The sequence below is a fragment of the Eumetopias jubatus genome, unplaced genomic scaffold, assembly GCF_037043125.1.
Source record: "Eumetopias jubatus isolate StellerSeaLion01/CBP00866 unplaced genomic scaffold, mEumJub1_p1.0 scaffold_13, whole genome shotgun sequence".
Taxonomy (NCBI): Eukaryota; Metazoa; Chordata; class Mammalia; order Carnivora; family Otariidae; genus Eumetopias; species Eumetopias jubatus.
The window spans coordinates 103,238,400-103,253,130 of record NW_028274819.1 but is presented as its reverse complement, the minus strand read 5'-3'; the positions used below and the strand labels follow the sequence as shown (position 1 = coordinate 103,253,130).

The 14,731-nt window shown below is 44.9% G+C and overlaps 1 protein-coding gene across 1 annotated transcript; it reads left to right on the top strand.

Annotated features, from left to right (window-relative positions):
- Positions 1-5,000: 5,000 nt before the first annotated feature.
- On the top strand, positions 5,001-5,687 carry CLDN25 (claudin 25). Its single transcript, XM_028105741.1, has one exon. It carries the CDS (start codon positions 5,001-5,003, stop codon positions 5,685-5,687), a length of 687 nt encoding a protein of 228 aa, XP_027961542.1.
- The last annotated feature ends 9,044 nt before the right edge of the window (positions 5,688-14,731 follow it).

Here is a 14,731-nt window from a genome sequence, read left to right as displayed (position 1 = left end):
GCGCGCGGCCTGCCGGGAAGCTGAGTCTCGCGGGGCCCAGACCTTGGCTCCGAAGGCGAGGACGCACTACAACTCCCAGCAGGCACCGCGACAGTCCTAGCGTGGAATTTCCACGGTGTCCCGTAGCGGGCAAACTGGGGAAGACGCGTTTCCCTCCCTGGCTGTTTCCAAATAGCTTGTCTCTTCCCGCCTGTTTTTCGCCAGAGGAAATGAAATGTTTTTACTTAAAAACCAGTCCTAAATGAACCTTTCTCAACTTCAGAACGCTTAACTGTGAAATTTATTGAGCTGGAATACCCGAGGAACCCACCTTGATCTTTTTTCGTTAAATATTCACTCTCAAGGGCTGCGGCGGCTTTCAGAGTCTATATGAATAGTGCCCTCTGGAGTTGTGCAAATGAAGTGGCATCACCTCATAAAAAAAGTCTGACTAAATTGCACTCCTTTTATGTTGCATGGTTTACAATGCAATCTATGTACATACATACTACATCTGTGTAACAAATACACATGTGTTTCTTCTATGTAATACATTACATACTTATATATATTTTTAAAGATTTTTATTTATTTATTTGAGAGAGCGCGCACCCAGGGGCACAGAGGGAGAGGAGAAGCAGACTCCCTGCTGAGCAGAGAGCCTGATTTTGGGGGGGGGGGGAATCCCAGGACCCTGAGATCATGACCTGAGCTGAAGGCAGAGGCTGAACCAACTGAGCCCCAGGTGCCCCCCATTACATATTTTTTTTATATTATTCATATTACCTAAGCATAAATAACATTAGTACTGTGTAGACTAGAACAAGATACTTAACACTTTCTATCAGAGGTTACAAATTAACTTTATCAAAAGTTTTAAAAAATTGTTTCATTATTTACATGTGTTACATACTGAAAGATGTTCACAACATACTACATACACGATGATTGTTTGCCGTTTCTCTCTCCCTGTGTCTCAAATAAATAAATAGAATCTTTAAAAAAAATAAAAAATAAAATAAAATAAATAGATATAGATACATATAGAGTGGTAAAGGATATACACCAAATTATCTGAGTGGCAGACTTATGGTATTTTTTCTCTTTTTTGCCCTGTTTTCCTATTTTTCTGTCATAAACATGTACTACTTTGATTAGAATGTCATCTTTAATTTTTTTAAAAAGGTATTTGGTGAGGGTTGACCCCAAGTAGATGCTGACCCGAAAGTCCTTGTCAATTTTAAGTGCCCGTGGGACTATCTGCTTATCCCAGTGAGGCAAGGGCAGCTTTCTGTGAAATGAGCAAAGGAAATGAAACTGAGATTGAGACAGGAAGCACAAAGGATAGCCATAACGTGCTGGGAAGGCATCTCTCCCTAGAAAACCAAATCAGCTTCTGTTCAGTACACCTGTCAGCCTCACTTTGAATTCTAAATGCTACGACTACTAAATGCCCAGTGAGAAGGAAGGACCTGCAGGGGATCTTCCTGAAAACTTACATATTTATTGAGCAACTACGTATGACAGACACTGGGCTAGGCTGAAAATCCAAAATGTGTGAATAAATAATCCCAGGAAATATGATCATTGCCATCTTGAAGGTAAATGAGAGATCAATCCAGATTTTGTGGGGACTAGGTCTTATCCAGTTGCTGGGAAGGGGAGAACTCTTTCAGGAAAAGAATAGAAAATAAATACAAAATTAGGTGCAGGCCTGAGAAGGGGCCTGTGCAAGTAACAGCCCCGAAGCTAAAGTCACCTCTGAGGAAGATACAAAGGGCAGGGGAAATAATGGAGGAGGAGCACCCAGTCCCTGATTGAATCAGAAAAGTTTCACAGTAAGAAGGAATCTGAACTGGGGCGCCTGGGTGGCTCAGTCGTTAAGCGTCTGCCTTCGGCTCAGGTCATGATCCCGGGGTCCTGGGATCGAGCCCCGCATCGGGCTCCCTGCTCCGCGGGAAGCCTGCTTCTCCCTCTCCCACTCCTACTGCTTGTGTTCCCTCTCTTGCCATGTCTCTCTCTCTGTCAAACAAATAAAATCTTTAAAAGAAGAAGAAGAAGAAGAAGGAATCTGAACTGAGAATGGAAGGAGATGCCACTTTGAGATTGAGGTTCTAGAATCTTCTCCAGGAAACCAGTCCACAGGTCAGACCCACAAATGCAACTGCAGAGCTCTGCCCCTCCCTGGGCAGAGAGGTCACGGGATAAATGGCCGACTGCCCCTCAAGTTTGCAGGGAAAGGCCAGGAAGAGCCAGAGTTAGACTGAGGAAGCAGGAGAAAGAAGGAATGGAGTGGGATTGCCACACACAGACGGTGCAGACAGGCATGAATGACTTACCTGAATAAATAAAAAGAAATTAATAAAATGAATGGGTTTTGCTTTCCCTCACTAACCTGACCTCCTCCACAGTTCACACTTATCATGGTTTATATGTCTCCCAACTCACAGATTTTCACAAATTGTCAAGAGAGGGCTCTGAAAGGGGCGCCTGGGTGGCTCAGTCAGTTAAGCTTTCAACTCTTGTTTTCTGCTTGGGTCATGATCTCAGGGTCATGGGATCGAGTCCCGCATCAGGCTCTGCACTCAGCAGGGAGTCCGCTTAAGGTTCTCTCGCCTTGTCTCTCTCTGTCTCTCCCTTGCCCCTCCCCCCACCATGCATACTCTCTCTCTCAAAGAAAAGCCAGCGGAGGAGCAGAGGGAGAGAGAGAGAAGCAGGCTCTCCACTGAGCAGGGAGCCCGATGCAGGGCTCCATTCCAGGACCCTGGGATCATGACCTGAGCCGAAGGCAGACGCTTGACTGACTGAGCCACCCAGGCGCCCAGAAAAATAAATCTTAAAAAAAAAAAAAAGAAGAAGAAGAAGAAGAAGAAGAAGGAAAGAAAGGGCTCTGAAGAAAAGGTGAGGGAATAAGGAGTGGTGTCTGAAAGAATTCCTCCTGACCTGTCAGAGCTCCTATACATGTGGCGTGCCTGTGTTCAAGAAGGAAAATACCAAACACAGACCTGGATGAATATAGTGCAAGCAGACAGCATTTCCAGGGATGCGTAATATTTTGCCATTGTGTTGATTAGAACATGTGGTTGTTACAAAAACAGCAGAAGGAGCCTACAATTTGAGAAAGTACCCCATTTGCCTCAAAACAGTGCGAAGGGAGGGATGCGGATGGTGGATGTGGGCAGGTATGAAATAAGACTGGTATGTGTGGGTAATTTCTGAAGCTGGGTGGTAAGACATGAAATTCCTTTTTCCATTTGCTCTACTTGTATATGTGTTTGAAATGTTCTATAATAAAACATAAAAGGAAGGAAAGGGCCTCCGAGATGATTCCGGTCGCCTCCCTCCACCCCCACACCGCTGATAATCTGATCAGACTGTATTGAGACATCATTCAGATAAAGTCAAGGTAGTGTTTTCTTAGATCCTTCCTCCCCGCTTCCCCTTCCTAGTGCACCATAGGACAATCAGTAGCTTAAAATATGAAGAGGGGAATACATTGGTCAACACGTATGTCTTCATTATAAGAAATCCCAATTTTCTTCGGTGTTTTGCCATAAAGATTAACCATGCCCACGTGCTATGTCACTGGTTGTGCAGGTGCAGGGCAGAGGGAGTCACCGTGGCGGCCTGGAGACAGGGACCTGAAGTGACACAGGCTGAAACCGCCTGGCTCAGGAGCTAGATCTGTTGCTTACCAGCTGGGGCACACTGGTACATTGCCTAACATGTATCTCACAGTGGTGGGGTGAAAATTAAATACGGATAAAGCATCTGGTCAAAAGTCTGGCATTTAGCCATACTCAGTAAATGCAAATTATTTCCTTTGCTGTCAGAACCTGCCTTTTGGCAACAGCAACACATCGGAATGGAAGCTGGCAAGGGTACCACCTCTTACAGCCACTGTCCTACAGCAGCTGGAGCTTAGGTAGGGGTGGGGGAGGGAGGGAGCGCTTCCCTCCTGGCGGATTCTGGGTCTGGATTGCTTCCTCAGATGAGGCATTTTCTATGTTTCCTGCTTACAAAAATATTAACTGGTACATTTATAAAATATATAAAATACATGGATAATCACAAATAAAGAAATAAACACTATCCATAATCCTTCCACTAAAATAACCATGGTTCACATTTTGTGATGTATGATATGTAGATATAGATGTACACTCTTTTTTGAAAGTGAAATTGTACTCTACATGCTCTATACACTGATTGGTCAGTCACTTGCCTGTCTCACTTAACAAAGAATCAAAAATATTTTTCATGTCATTGAAATTTCTTCTACATCACTTTAAAATGGCTGCCCAGTACTAACCAATATTTCAATGGACATTTTCATAATCTCTGTATATACTCACAATAAATTAGGGTCAGTTCCTGGAGGTAAGGTGCTGGATCAAAGTATGTACATATTTAAAAGTATGAAATATGAGGGATGCCCGGGTGCCTCAGTGGGCTAAGTGTCCAACTCTTGGTTTCGGCTCAGGTTATGATCTCAGGGTCTTGGGATTGAGTCCTGCATGGGGCTCCATGCTCAGCAGGGAGTCTGCTTGAGGATTTCTTTCCCTCTCCCTCTGCCCCTCCTCTCTCTCTCTTTCTCTCAAATAAATAATCTTTAAAAAAATAAAAGTATGAAATATGAAGTCATGTTGTCCTCCAGAAAGATTACATCAATGTATATTCCCAGAACACCATTCTCATCATCTTGGAACAGGGGAGTGATTTTACCTTCAGGCTTATGAATTTACTCATCAAATAGATATTGAAGGTTTACCATCTGGCTTTTTTTTTGCCTCTCATGAGGCCCTCCCCCAGCACCCACGCCCACATCCAATCTTGGGCACACCCCCTGAACCTAACGTTGCCAAGTTCCTGGCACCTGCCTCAGCTGCTGCCTGAAAACTAAAACAAGAGCCCTCTCCAAATGTGAAAGACCTTCCACTGGGCATCCCCAAAATTACTCCTTGCTAACCAGTCACCGAGCCACCGGTCCTTTGCTTTTTGCCCCTGCAGTGGGAGCAGCCATGGCCTGGAGTTTCCGCGGAAAAGCCCAGCTTGGAGGACTGCTCCTCTCTCTCCTTGGCTGGGTCTGCTCCTGTGTCACCACCATCCTGCCTCAGTGGAAAACTCTCAATCTGGAACTGAACGAAGTGGAGACCTGGATTATGGGGCTTTGGGAGGTCTGCGTGAATCAGGAGGACATTGCCGTGTGCAAAGCCTTTGAGTCCTTCTTGTCTCTGCCCCAGGAGCTCCAGGTATCCCGCATTCTCATGGTAGCCTCCCATGGGCTGGGGCTACTGGGGCTTCTGCTCTCTGGCTTTGGGTCCGAATGCTTCCAGTTTCACAGGATCAGATGGGTCTTTAAGAGGCGGCTTTGCCTTCTGGGAGGGACTTTGGAAGCATCAGCTTCAGCCACTACCCTCTTTCCAGTCTCTTGGGTAGCCTATGCCACAATCGAAGACTTCTGGGATAACAGCATCCCTGAGATTGTGCCTCGCTGGGAGTTTGGAGATGCCCTCTACCTGGGCTGGGCTGCTGGGATTTTCCTGGCCCTCGGTGGGTTATTCCTCATCTTCTCAGCCTGTCTGGGAAAAGAAGACGTGCCCTCTCTCCAGATGGCTGGCCCTACAGCCCCACCATTCTATGCTCCAGCAGATGAGTCCAATGATTCCTTCTCTCTAACAACAAGACCTAGGAACCTATTCATCTAGGAACTGCTTCTGCCAAGGAATCTCTGGAACAAAGGAATGTCAGTGGAATCCTTTCTCTTCCTTATCCTTCACCACTCTATTTATTTGCCTATATGGGGGTGGTAGTCACTGTCCCATTTGTTAAGGATTTGACTATCTTGGTGATATGGTGATCCATAATTTCAGAATGAAAAATCACGGCAGAATTTCTAACAAACGTGTTTTTCTGATTTAGATTTTACTTGTTTAAAATGCTTTTAAACTCATAACATTAATTATATACTTGATTCATTACTAAATACATTGCAAAATTACATCTATCATAGAAAATCTAGTATGAATAGCCACTGTAGATATAAATAGAAGTGTTGTGGGGGCGCCTGGGTGGCTCAGTGGGTTAAGCCTCTACCTTCAGCTCAGGTCATGATCCCAGAGTCCTGGGATCGAGCCCCGCATCAGGCTCCTTGCTCAGCCGGGAGTCTGCTTCTCCCTCTCCCTCTGCCTCCAACCCCACCCCGGCTCGTGTGCAGGCGCTCTCTCTCCCTCTCTCTAATAAATAAGATCTTAAAAAAAAAAAAAAAAGAAATGCTGGAGAATCTGTCCTGGCAAATGAAAATGAATTATTGGCCCAGGATAGCACCTTAACATAGGAAGATTCCTTGTGTTCATTTTCCTTCTCAGGTACACAATTTGAAGGGGACTTTACAGTACCTATGTGGCTCTGTAGATTCTTAATATCCCTGAAGAAGACATATTCTTGTTCTTGCTATATTGTGAGGCTGTGAGTGGTCAGCTCTGTCTTCTCAGCGTGAGGTTAAGAAATAGTGTGAATGAGTCGTAGGGTGGACAACCGTCCCGGTTTGCCCAGAACTGGGCACTTTCGGTGCTAAAGCTAGGAGAGTCCCAGGCACACTGGCACAAATCGATTACCACAGAGTGGCTATGCCCAGGAACTGCCCAACGTGGGCATGGACGTGGAGGGAACCAGCAGCTTCTCAGAAATGTCGTCTACCATAGGCAAATTCACTTCATACATCCTTTAAAATGAGACCCCAATGTCAGCAGACCTACCCAGGCTGTGGCTACAAATAAAAGTCCCCTTCACAACAGTTAACCCCAGTTCCTTTGCTTATCCCACTTGTCCAGGCAGGCCCTCAGCCTGACTGCCCCGCCCCCAGGTCTTCCTCAGGCATTTGTGCAAGTCCTCAAGGAGGAGCCTCACACTTACAAGCCTGTGTGTCGGCAGAAATCACCACGCGTTACCCACCCTGTTCCTCTTGCTGCCGTCTGTCCCCCACTCCCTTAATCAGTTGAAAGAGTCGACGATTCCTGCAGGAGAATAAAGGTGCTGCCTCCCAATGTCCCCAAGCAGGTCACTTCCCCAACCTCGGAGGTAGGCCGGATGGCTTGCCGAGCTAGAGGGAGTCACTGCCCCCGAGGCTGGAGCTGCACTTCGCCTGCTGAGCTCTGAGGCGTCGTCTGCTTGTGCTCCTTCACCTCTCGCACCTCCATCGAGTAGCCCTGGCGTCTTCAGATAGCCGCTGCTCAAGCAGGAATGCACACCCCAACACGAGTATAAACAAGTTTGTCAGCATAGCCCAGGCCAGTTCCCTCCTTAGAGAAATAACATGGGTTTTTTGGTTTATTTGTTTTCCTGAGGAAACGAGTCTGCCCAGGTGCAACTTCATCTCCGGCAACGTTTACCTTTTCACCCAGAGTGGGGTTCTCTCCAGGAGTCATGCTTTCTCCAGAAAGCTCCTTTCCCTTTTATGCGTGTCCTTTTGTGTATCTCCACTCGAGGTCCACGAATCCAAATGACCTTAGTTAGGTAAATAAATTTCTGAGCATAAAAGGGCAGTTTGCACCAAAGTCATATTCTGGCTTTCTAGGGTTCCAATGCCCATTTCGTCAACTACTCCTTCTCAGGAGTGAGGCTCAAATATCCAAGAGTTAACTCTGGATCCCACAGAATCTCCAAGATGGGCCCAGCTCATCATTCATCCACCTGGTCACTTATTCATTCATTTAACAAATATGCACTAAGCACCATACACCCGGCATTCTGCTAGGAACTGGGAATAAAATGGTAAAAGACAAAATTTATCTCTGCCCCTCCTAGAGGCAGACAGGGGAGACAAATATTAACGTGAAATCACTTAGATAAAGGGAAATTGTAACCATGACACACGTGACAAATTCAGAAAGGTACGTGCTTCTACAAGATCATGCAATAGGAGAAATTGTAACCTAGTCAAGGAGTCATGGATGGATACCCTAAGGAAGTGATAACTGGCTAAAAGGTGAAGGATGGAGAGCAGTTCTGGATGAAGAGAGAGAAGTGTAGTGACATAGGAAGGAGCCAGATCTTGCAGCCTGTCCTTCACCTTACGGAGCATTGTCTCTATTTTCAGGACCACGGGAGGCCCAGCATGTGGCCAGGAGTAGGAACTCAGCCCCAGGTTACCCCAGCTGTACCTGCTCTCCTACCACACCTCATACCCACGCGGTTTCCCGATGACACAGTTGCGCAGGGTTTCAGAGTTTACAAAACACCTCCATGTATCTTGGTAGTTTTACTTAACACATCTTGAGAGGTTTTGTTTTGTTTTGTTTTGTTTTTTTTGAGGTCAGGAATGCCGATAGTCTTTGTTTTGCTAAGGAGGAACTTGAGATTCAGAAAATTTGGGCAACATGCCCACTGTGAGTCATTAGCTGCTCGGGACTAGAATCCAGGGCTGTGGAGATGCCAGGGCATTCTTTCTTCACCCCATCCTGTCTCTTCATGAAGACGGGATGCTGAGACAATCTGCCAGACCAAAGGAAAAACTAGCACTGAAGCAGAAGAAAAAAAAAAAAATCAAAGACCTACAAAGAAAAATCTTGTCCTTTGTGCTTTTGTTGAGGCCTAAACAGGGTTTTTGTTGCCAGGTGGCTCACCTGTTCCTGCTGGGGGCTCACAGCTCACCCTAATCCCATGTTTGCAGGTGCTAATGGGATACTTATCATCAGCATGTGATTATGGCTTCCACGGCCAAAAAAAAAAAAAAAAAAAGAGAACACAAACTCCAAACTAAAGATTTGTTAAAAAAATATTTTCTTTTCCTAATTCTTCTTATAAAGGACACAAAGGCTTTTTTTTTTTTTTAATGGGGATGGGATGGGGATTGTTGGTTGATACCCAAGTAATCAACAGCATGTCACTCCCAGAAGGGAGTGTAAACCCACGTTTCGAGAAAGAGTCTGAGGAAGAAGATGCGTTTCATTTAAAACCACCACTGTTTTCATCTACCTGCTTTGTAGGGAAAATAATGAGAAATAAAAATAGAACTAATTAAATCTTAGCTTCCACTCAGCCTTTTCTCCTAAAGACTTGCAGCAAATTATCCTAACATTGGGAACATTTCTTTATTGTGGTTACCCAGGGAGAGCTGTGTGTTGTCATGTGTACTAGAAACAGCAAAGGATACCAGTCAATCAGAACTCCAAGTCAAAAGCGTTCATTATGGGCAAAGTGTTGTAAGAAAATAACTCAGGGACTCCCCAAATTTGATGTCCTTGGAATTGGACGTGCCTTGGTGCCATCCTCTCTCAACAGGGTCTGCAATCTTCACCATTAGCAGCTAAGGCATTCCAGAAGGCCCCTATGAAAATATTCATCTGTTACCCTTGTGAGCCTCTGAGACTAGATCTAGAGAAAAGGTCCTAAGGGAAGCCGATGTGGGTTAGACACATTTGGGGATGGAAGAGAAGTCAGAAATAGTTTCATGAGCTTCTGGACAGGAGATGTGTCTTAGCAGCCAGGACTAAGACAATATGACAGAGTTAGGAAAATGTTTGTAGTCACTGGCCTTGAACATAGAATGAAAGACCGCAGAGGTCACTTTCCACTCTGATTGGTGGATTTATTTTTTAAGCCATTCTTCTTGCTACTTCATCCATGTTTATAGAATGTAGAATGGACTTCTCTGTTGCCCAGAATTTTTAATAAGGCCTCAAAGCCAAGGCCCATGGGTGCTATGTGCCCCCCATCCTAAAGAGAGAGGCTCAACACACTGCTTCTAAGAAGGGGCCTAGCTGGCCAGCCCCACACCCAACAGCCTACATAAGAGAAGCACACAGATTTACTAGGGAGGATTCTTGGAAGGGAATTCATAGCAGTTGGTGGGTATGGTGATATTCCCTACCCTTCCGTGTGAGGAATAGGGTGGAGATGGACCTCAAGAGAACCACGCAGAGACAGGAGTTCTTTCTAAGAAGGAAGACAATATCTGAAACATACCCATCCCACACCTGCTGAGCTCCAGAAACTCTGTAGGCCCACGCCTGCTGCCCTCAGGATGGTGTCCAAGAAAGTTCTTGAGAAAACCTGATCTGTGTTGTGGAGACACAAGAGAAGGGTGTCTGATGCCCACCGAGGCCGTCTGCAGCAGGAGGCTGGCCGGAGAGGGGCATGGCGGCAGCGGGTGCCCTTGGCCATTGTGGGGCCAGGGTGCTGAGCTTTGCACAACCCAAGTGGATGCAGGGGAGGCAGTCTGGATGACACTGTGCCAGAGCACTGTTGGGAGGGGTGAATGACCTAACTAGGGGCTTAGAAGGTCTGTAAGAAGTCAGCGAGGAAGTCCAAAAGCCACATCAAAGGACAGTGCGGAGGTTTTCTACAGGGTTCTCTGGAGAACCCATAAAATATCCCACACAAGAGCTAATAATTGCATTCCTGACATAATAAAGGATGTTTGAGAACCAAGAGGGTATTACTGTTTTTATTTAAAAAGTAGACATCCTTTGTCTTCTCTTGCAAAGCCTGGAGCTGGGGAGCCAGGAGTTGGGGGTGAGGAGGGGCACAGAACAGGGCGAGTGGGAGGACATCCTGCAGCTCCTTCCTCACTGCTAGTCCCTGACCTTCAGGCCTCGGCCTGAGCTCAGGCGAGAGGAGAAGCACCTAAAAGCGAATGAGTAAACTTTTGATCTAGATTGGTCTGGGCTCTGCAATACATGAAAATCATTGTTTTAACACTCCCACATGACAAGAAGGCCACGCTGTCTTCCTGAGATGTTGTCAGGGGCAGGGAAGAAGGGGATCCAGAGGATCGTATTGGAAGGTGGCAGTGGAAACAAAAAGAAAGCCATTGACTTGCCGTACCTTATCGAGTCCAAGCCTTTCAATAACGTGATTAAAGGAAAAAATGTATCTAAAACAGGAGAACAATCAGATGGAAGATGCCGTGATTCTTCTATCCAGCATAAGCTCTGATCCCTTCAACATTTCTCTCTCCCAGTCAGATTGGCCAATACTAACACTTCTATTTGCCAGAAGCCCATAACCCTCTAGATACCTACCTATGCCCCAAATATTTAGAACCCACCTGTGGGCCCTGCACAGGCCAGGCCAACCCTTAGATTTCTCACCCTGTGACAAATTTCCCCCTGAGAACTGCATCTGGGGCTCAACTCACATTGAGTCATTGCTACTTCTCTTTTCTCCTTGACTCTTAAAACATAACTACAAAGTAAGTATTTTCCTGTTTTATAGACCGGGAAAACAGGTTCAGCCAGCATTTGAACTCAGACGGGTCGGATTCTGATGTCAATATTCTTTCCATGGAACATCTTTTTTTTTTTTAGTTTAAATTCAATTAGCCAACATACAGTACCTCATTAGTTTCAGATGTAGTGGTAAGTCATCAGTTGCGTGTAACACCCAGCGATTATCACATCACGTGCCCTCCTTCACGCCCATCCCCCAGTTATCCCATCCCCCCACCCACCTTCCCTCCAGCAACCCTCAGTTTGTTTCCTAGAGTTAAGGGTCTCTCCTGGTTTTTCTCTCTCTCTGATGACTTCCCATTCAGTTTTCCCTCCCTTCCCCTATGATCCTCTGCACTGCTTCTCATATTTCACATATGAGTGAAACCATACACTTCTTTCTCTGATTGACTTATTTCACTCAGCATAATACCCTCCAGTTCCATCCACTTCGACATAAATGGCAGGTATTCATCCTTTCTGATGGCTGAGTAATACTCCATTGTATATATGAACCACATCTTTATCCATTTATCTGTCGATGGCCATCTCAGCTCTTTCCACAGTTTGGCTATTGTGGACATTTCCGCTGTGAACATTGGGGTGCAGGTGCCCCTTCTTTTCACTACATCTGTATCTTTGGGGTAGATCTCTAGTAGTGCAATTGCTGGGTCGTAGGGTAGCTCTATTTTCAACTTTTTGAGGAACCTCCATACTGTTTTCCAGAGTGGCTGCACCAGCTTGCATTCCCACCAACAGTGTAGGAGGGTTTCCCTTTCTCTGCATCCCCGCCAACATCTGTTTTTCCCTGCCTTGTTAATTTTAGCCATTCTGACTGGTGTGAGGTGGTATCTCATTGTGGTTTTGATATCTATTTCCCTGATGCCAAGTGATGTGGAGCATTTTTTCATGTGTCTGTTGGCCATTTGGATGTCTCCTTTGGAAAAATGTCTGTTCATGTCTTCTGCCCATTTCTTGACTGGATTATTTGTTTTTGGGTGCCGAGTTTGATAAGTTCTTTATAGATCTTGGATACTAGCCCTTTATCTGATATGTCATTTGCAAATATCTTCTCCCATTTCCTAGGCTGCCTTTTAGTTTTGTTGACTATTTCCTTTGCTGTGCAGAAGCTTTTCAGCTTGATGAAGTCCCAAATAGTTCATTTTTGCTTTTGTTTCCCTCGCCTTTGGAGACGTGTCTAGCAAGAAGTTGCTGCGGCCGAGGTCGAAGAGGTTGCTGCCTGAGTTTTCCTCTAGGATTTTGATGGATTCCTGTCTCACATTTAGGTCTTTCATCCATTTTGAGTCTATTTTTGTATATGGTGTAAGGAAATGGTCCAGTTTCATTCTTCTACATGTGGCTGTCCCATTTTCCCTGCACCATTTATTGAAGAGAAGAGATTGTCCTTTTTCTATTGGACATTCTTTCCTGCTTTGTCGAAAATTAGTTGACCATAGTATTGAGGGTCCATTTCTTATTTTTTTTTTAAAGATTTTATTTATTTGAGAGAGAGAATGAGAGAGAGAGAGAGAGAGCATGAGAGGAGGGAGGGTCAGAGGGAGAAGCAGACTCCCCGCTGAGCAGGGAGCCCGATGTGGGACTCGATCCCGGGACTCCAGGATCATGACCTGAGCTGAAGGCAGTCGCTTAACCAACTGAGCCACCCAGGCGCCCCTCCATTTCTTCTTATAAGAGACATTGGTTCAGCAGTGACTTATAAATCAGGAAAGCTGGGGACCTGTTCGGTCTCATGGCTATTCCTTAAGCAGGGACAGTCAAGATGACTTAGGTGAATGACCATGCCACTTCCAGGTCATCACTGGGAGATCTGTCCTTACTGTTAACATCTGAATGTTAATTTGGGAAGACCATCTCTGGCATGCAACGATACCTCTAGCTCACTATCAGGACTCTAGACATGAATATGATTAACACTAGGACTAGCACACGTTTAATTTTCAAAGCTCACTACTGGTAGTTCCTGCGCACCACTTTTGTGCAAGCATATCAATTCCAAGTCCCCTACATTCTATACAAGGTCTCTCCCCTACCTCTAATCAAAGTTAATATTCCTGTTCATCGCTTATTAACACAATTTCTCGTCCTCCTGGTGTCATAGGAGCAATCAGGCGGATCTTATTGTGAGAAGGGAAGAGACCAGGTCTCTGTCCTATAGGACCCATTCACCTGTCTGTAAATGGTCAATAGGAGGGTGAGGCATCCTCATAATTAGCCAACAACCTAATGGGCAAAGCAACAAGCAAGAGAATTGAAAGAGGAAGACATGGAAATGTCCTGAAAATCTCTTAAGTCAGCTCTACTCCGACTGGCAGTAGAGTAATAGGTCAGTGGATTGTTCCACAACTTAGAAAGAATGTGGAGAACTTTTTTCAAGGTTCAGAAAAAAGTAACTTAATGACAAGTAGCTGAGTTCAGCTTGTGCAGACTTTACGGAACTGATGTATTTATGGGAATTAAAGGTGAATTATACAGAAATACATTTTTCTATAGCTCTATCAAAGTGCTACATGAGGAATATTAAAATATAGCAGTTCAAAAAGCATGAAATCCTGTGAAGTCTCACTGAAGGAGGTTCTACAGCCTTTTTGTGAACCCACAGAATTCGGGTGTGTTGTAAAAGCCACTTTCTTAGCAGGCACAGAAGTCCTTTGAAGGACTAGCTCTCAGCTGTGACTGTACATCAAAATCACCTGTGATGCCTTCTAAGCATGAACAACAGGGCCCCAGCTCAAATCTAACAAGTCAGTATCTGCAGGGTTGAAGCCCAGCTGCTGTTTTTTTTTGTTTTGTTTTTTTCTTCTTTAAATGACACAACTGACTCTGGATTGGCAGCCAAGGTTAAGAACCACTGCTGAAGAGCTCTGGATTAAAACAAGCAGGAAAAGAAACCCACAAAATCTTACAAAAGACAAACAAACAAAAGCAAAATATAGTTCTTTGAAAAGACGAATAAACCCCTGATAATACTAACCAGAAAAAAGATTCATGTCACCCAGTAACAGTAATGAAGAGACATCACTAGAACATTGGAGATCCTAAGGTCATTAAAAAAAAAAAAAAAAAGAGGGCGCCTGGGTGGCTCAGATGGTTAAGCGTCTGCCTTTGGCTCAGGTCATGATCCCAGAGTCCTAGGATCGAGTCCCGCATCGGGCTCCCTGCTCCTTGGGAGCCTGCTTCTCCCTCTGCCTCTCTCTCTCTCTCATGAATAAATAAATAAAATCTTTGAAAAAAAGAAGAAAGAAAAGAAAAGAGAAACCATGAGGTATTATGAACTTTCTGCCAGTAAAATTTAAGGTTTAGATGAAATGGGCAAATGTCCAATAATTTCCAAAATTCACATAAGTAACCCACCCAAATATGAAAATGCTGTATGTATGAAAGAAACTGCATTCATAACGAAAAGCATGCCTACAAAACACACAATTCTAAGCTCAGATGATTTCAAAAATGAATTCTTCCAGACATTAAGAAATATTCCTATCTTATCCAAACTCTTCCAGAGCACAAAAAATGAGAGTATT

Bases quoted from the DNA above. Each gene is read 5' to 3' on its own strand.
- CLDN25 (XM_028105741.1), top strand. From the start codon at position 5,001: ATGGCCTGGAGTTTCCGCGGAAAAGCCCAGCTTGGAGGACTGCTCCTC.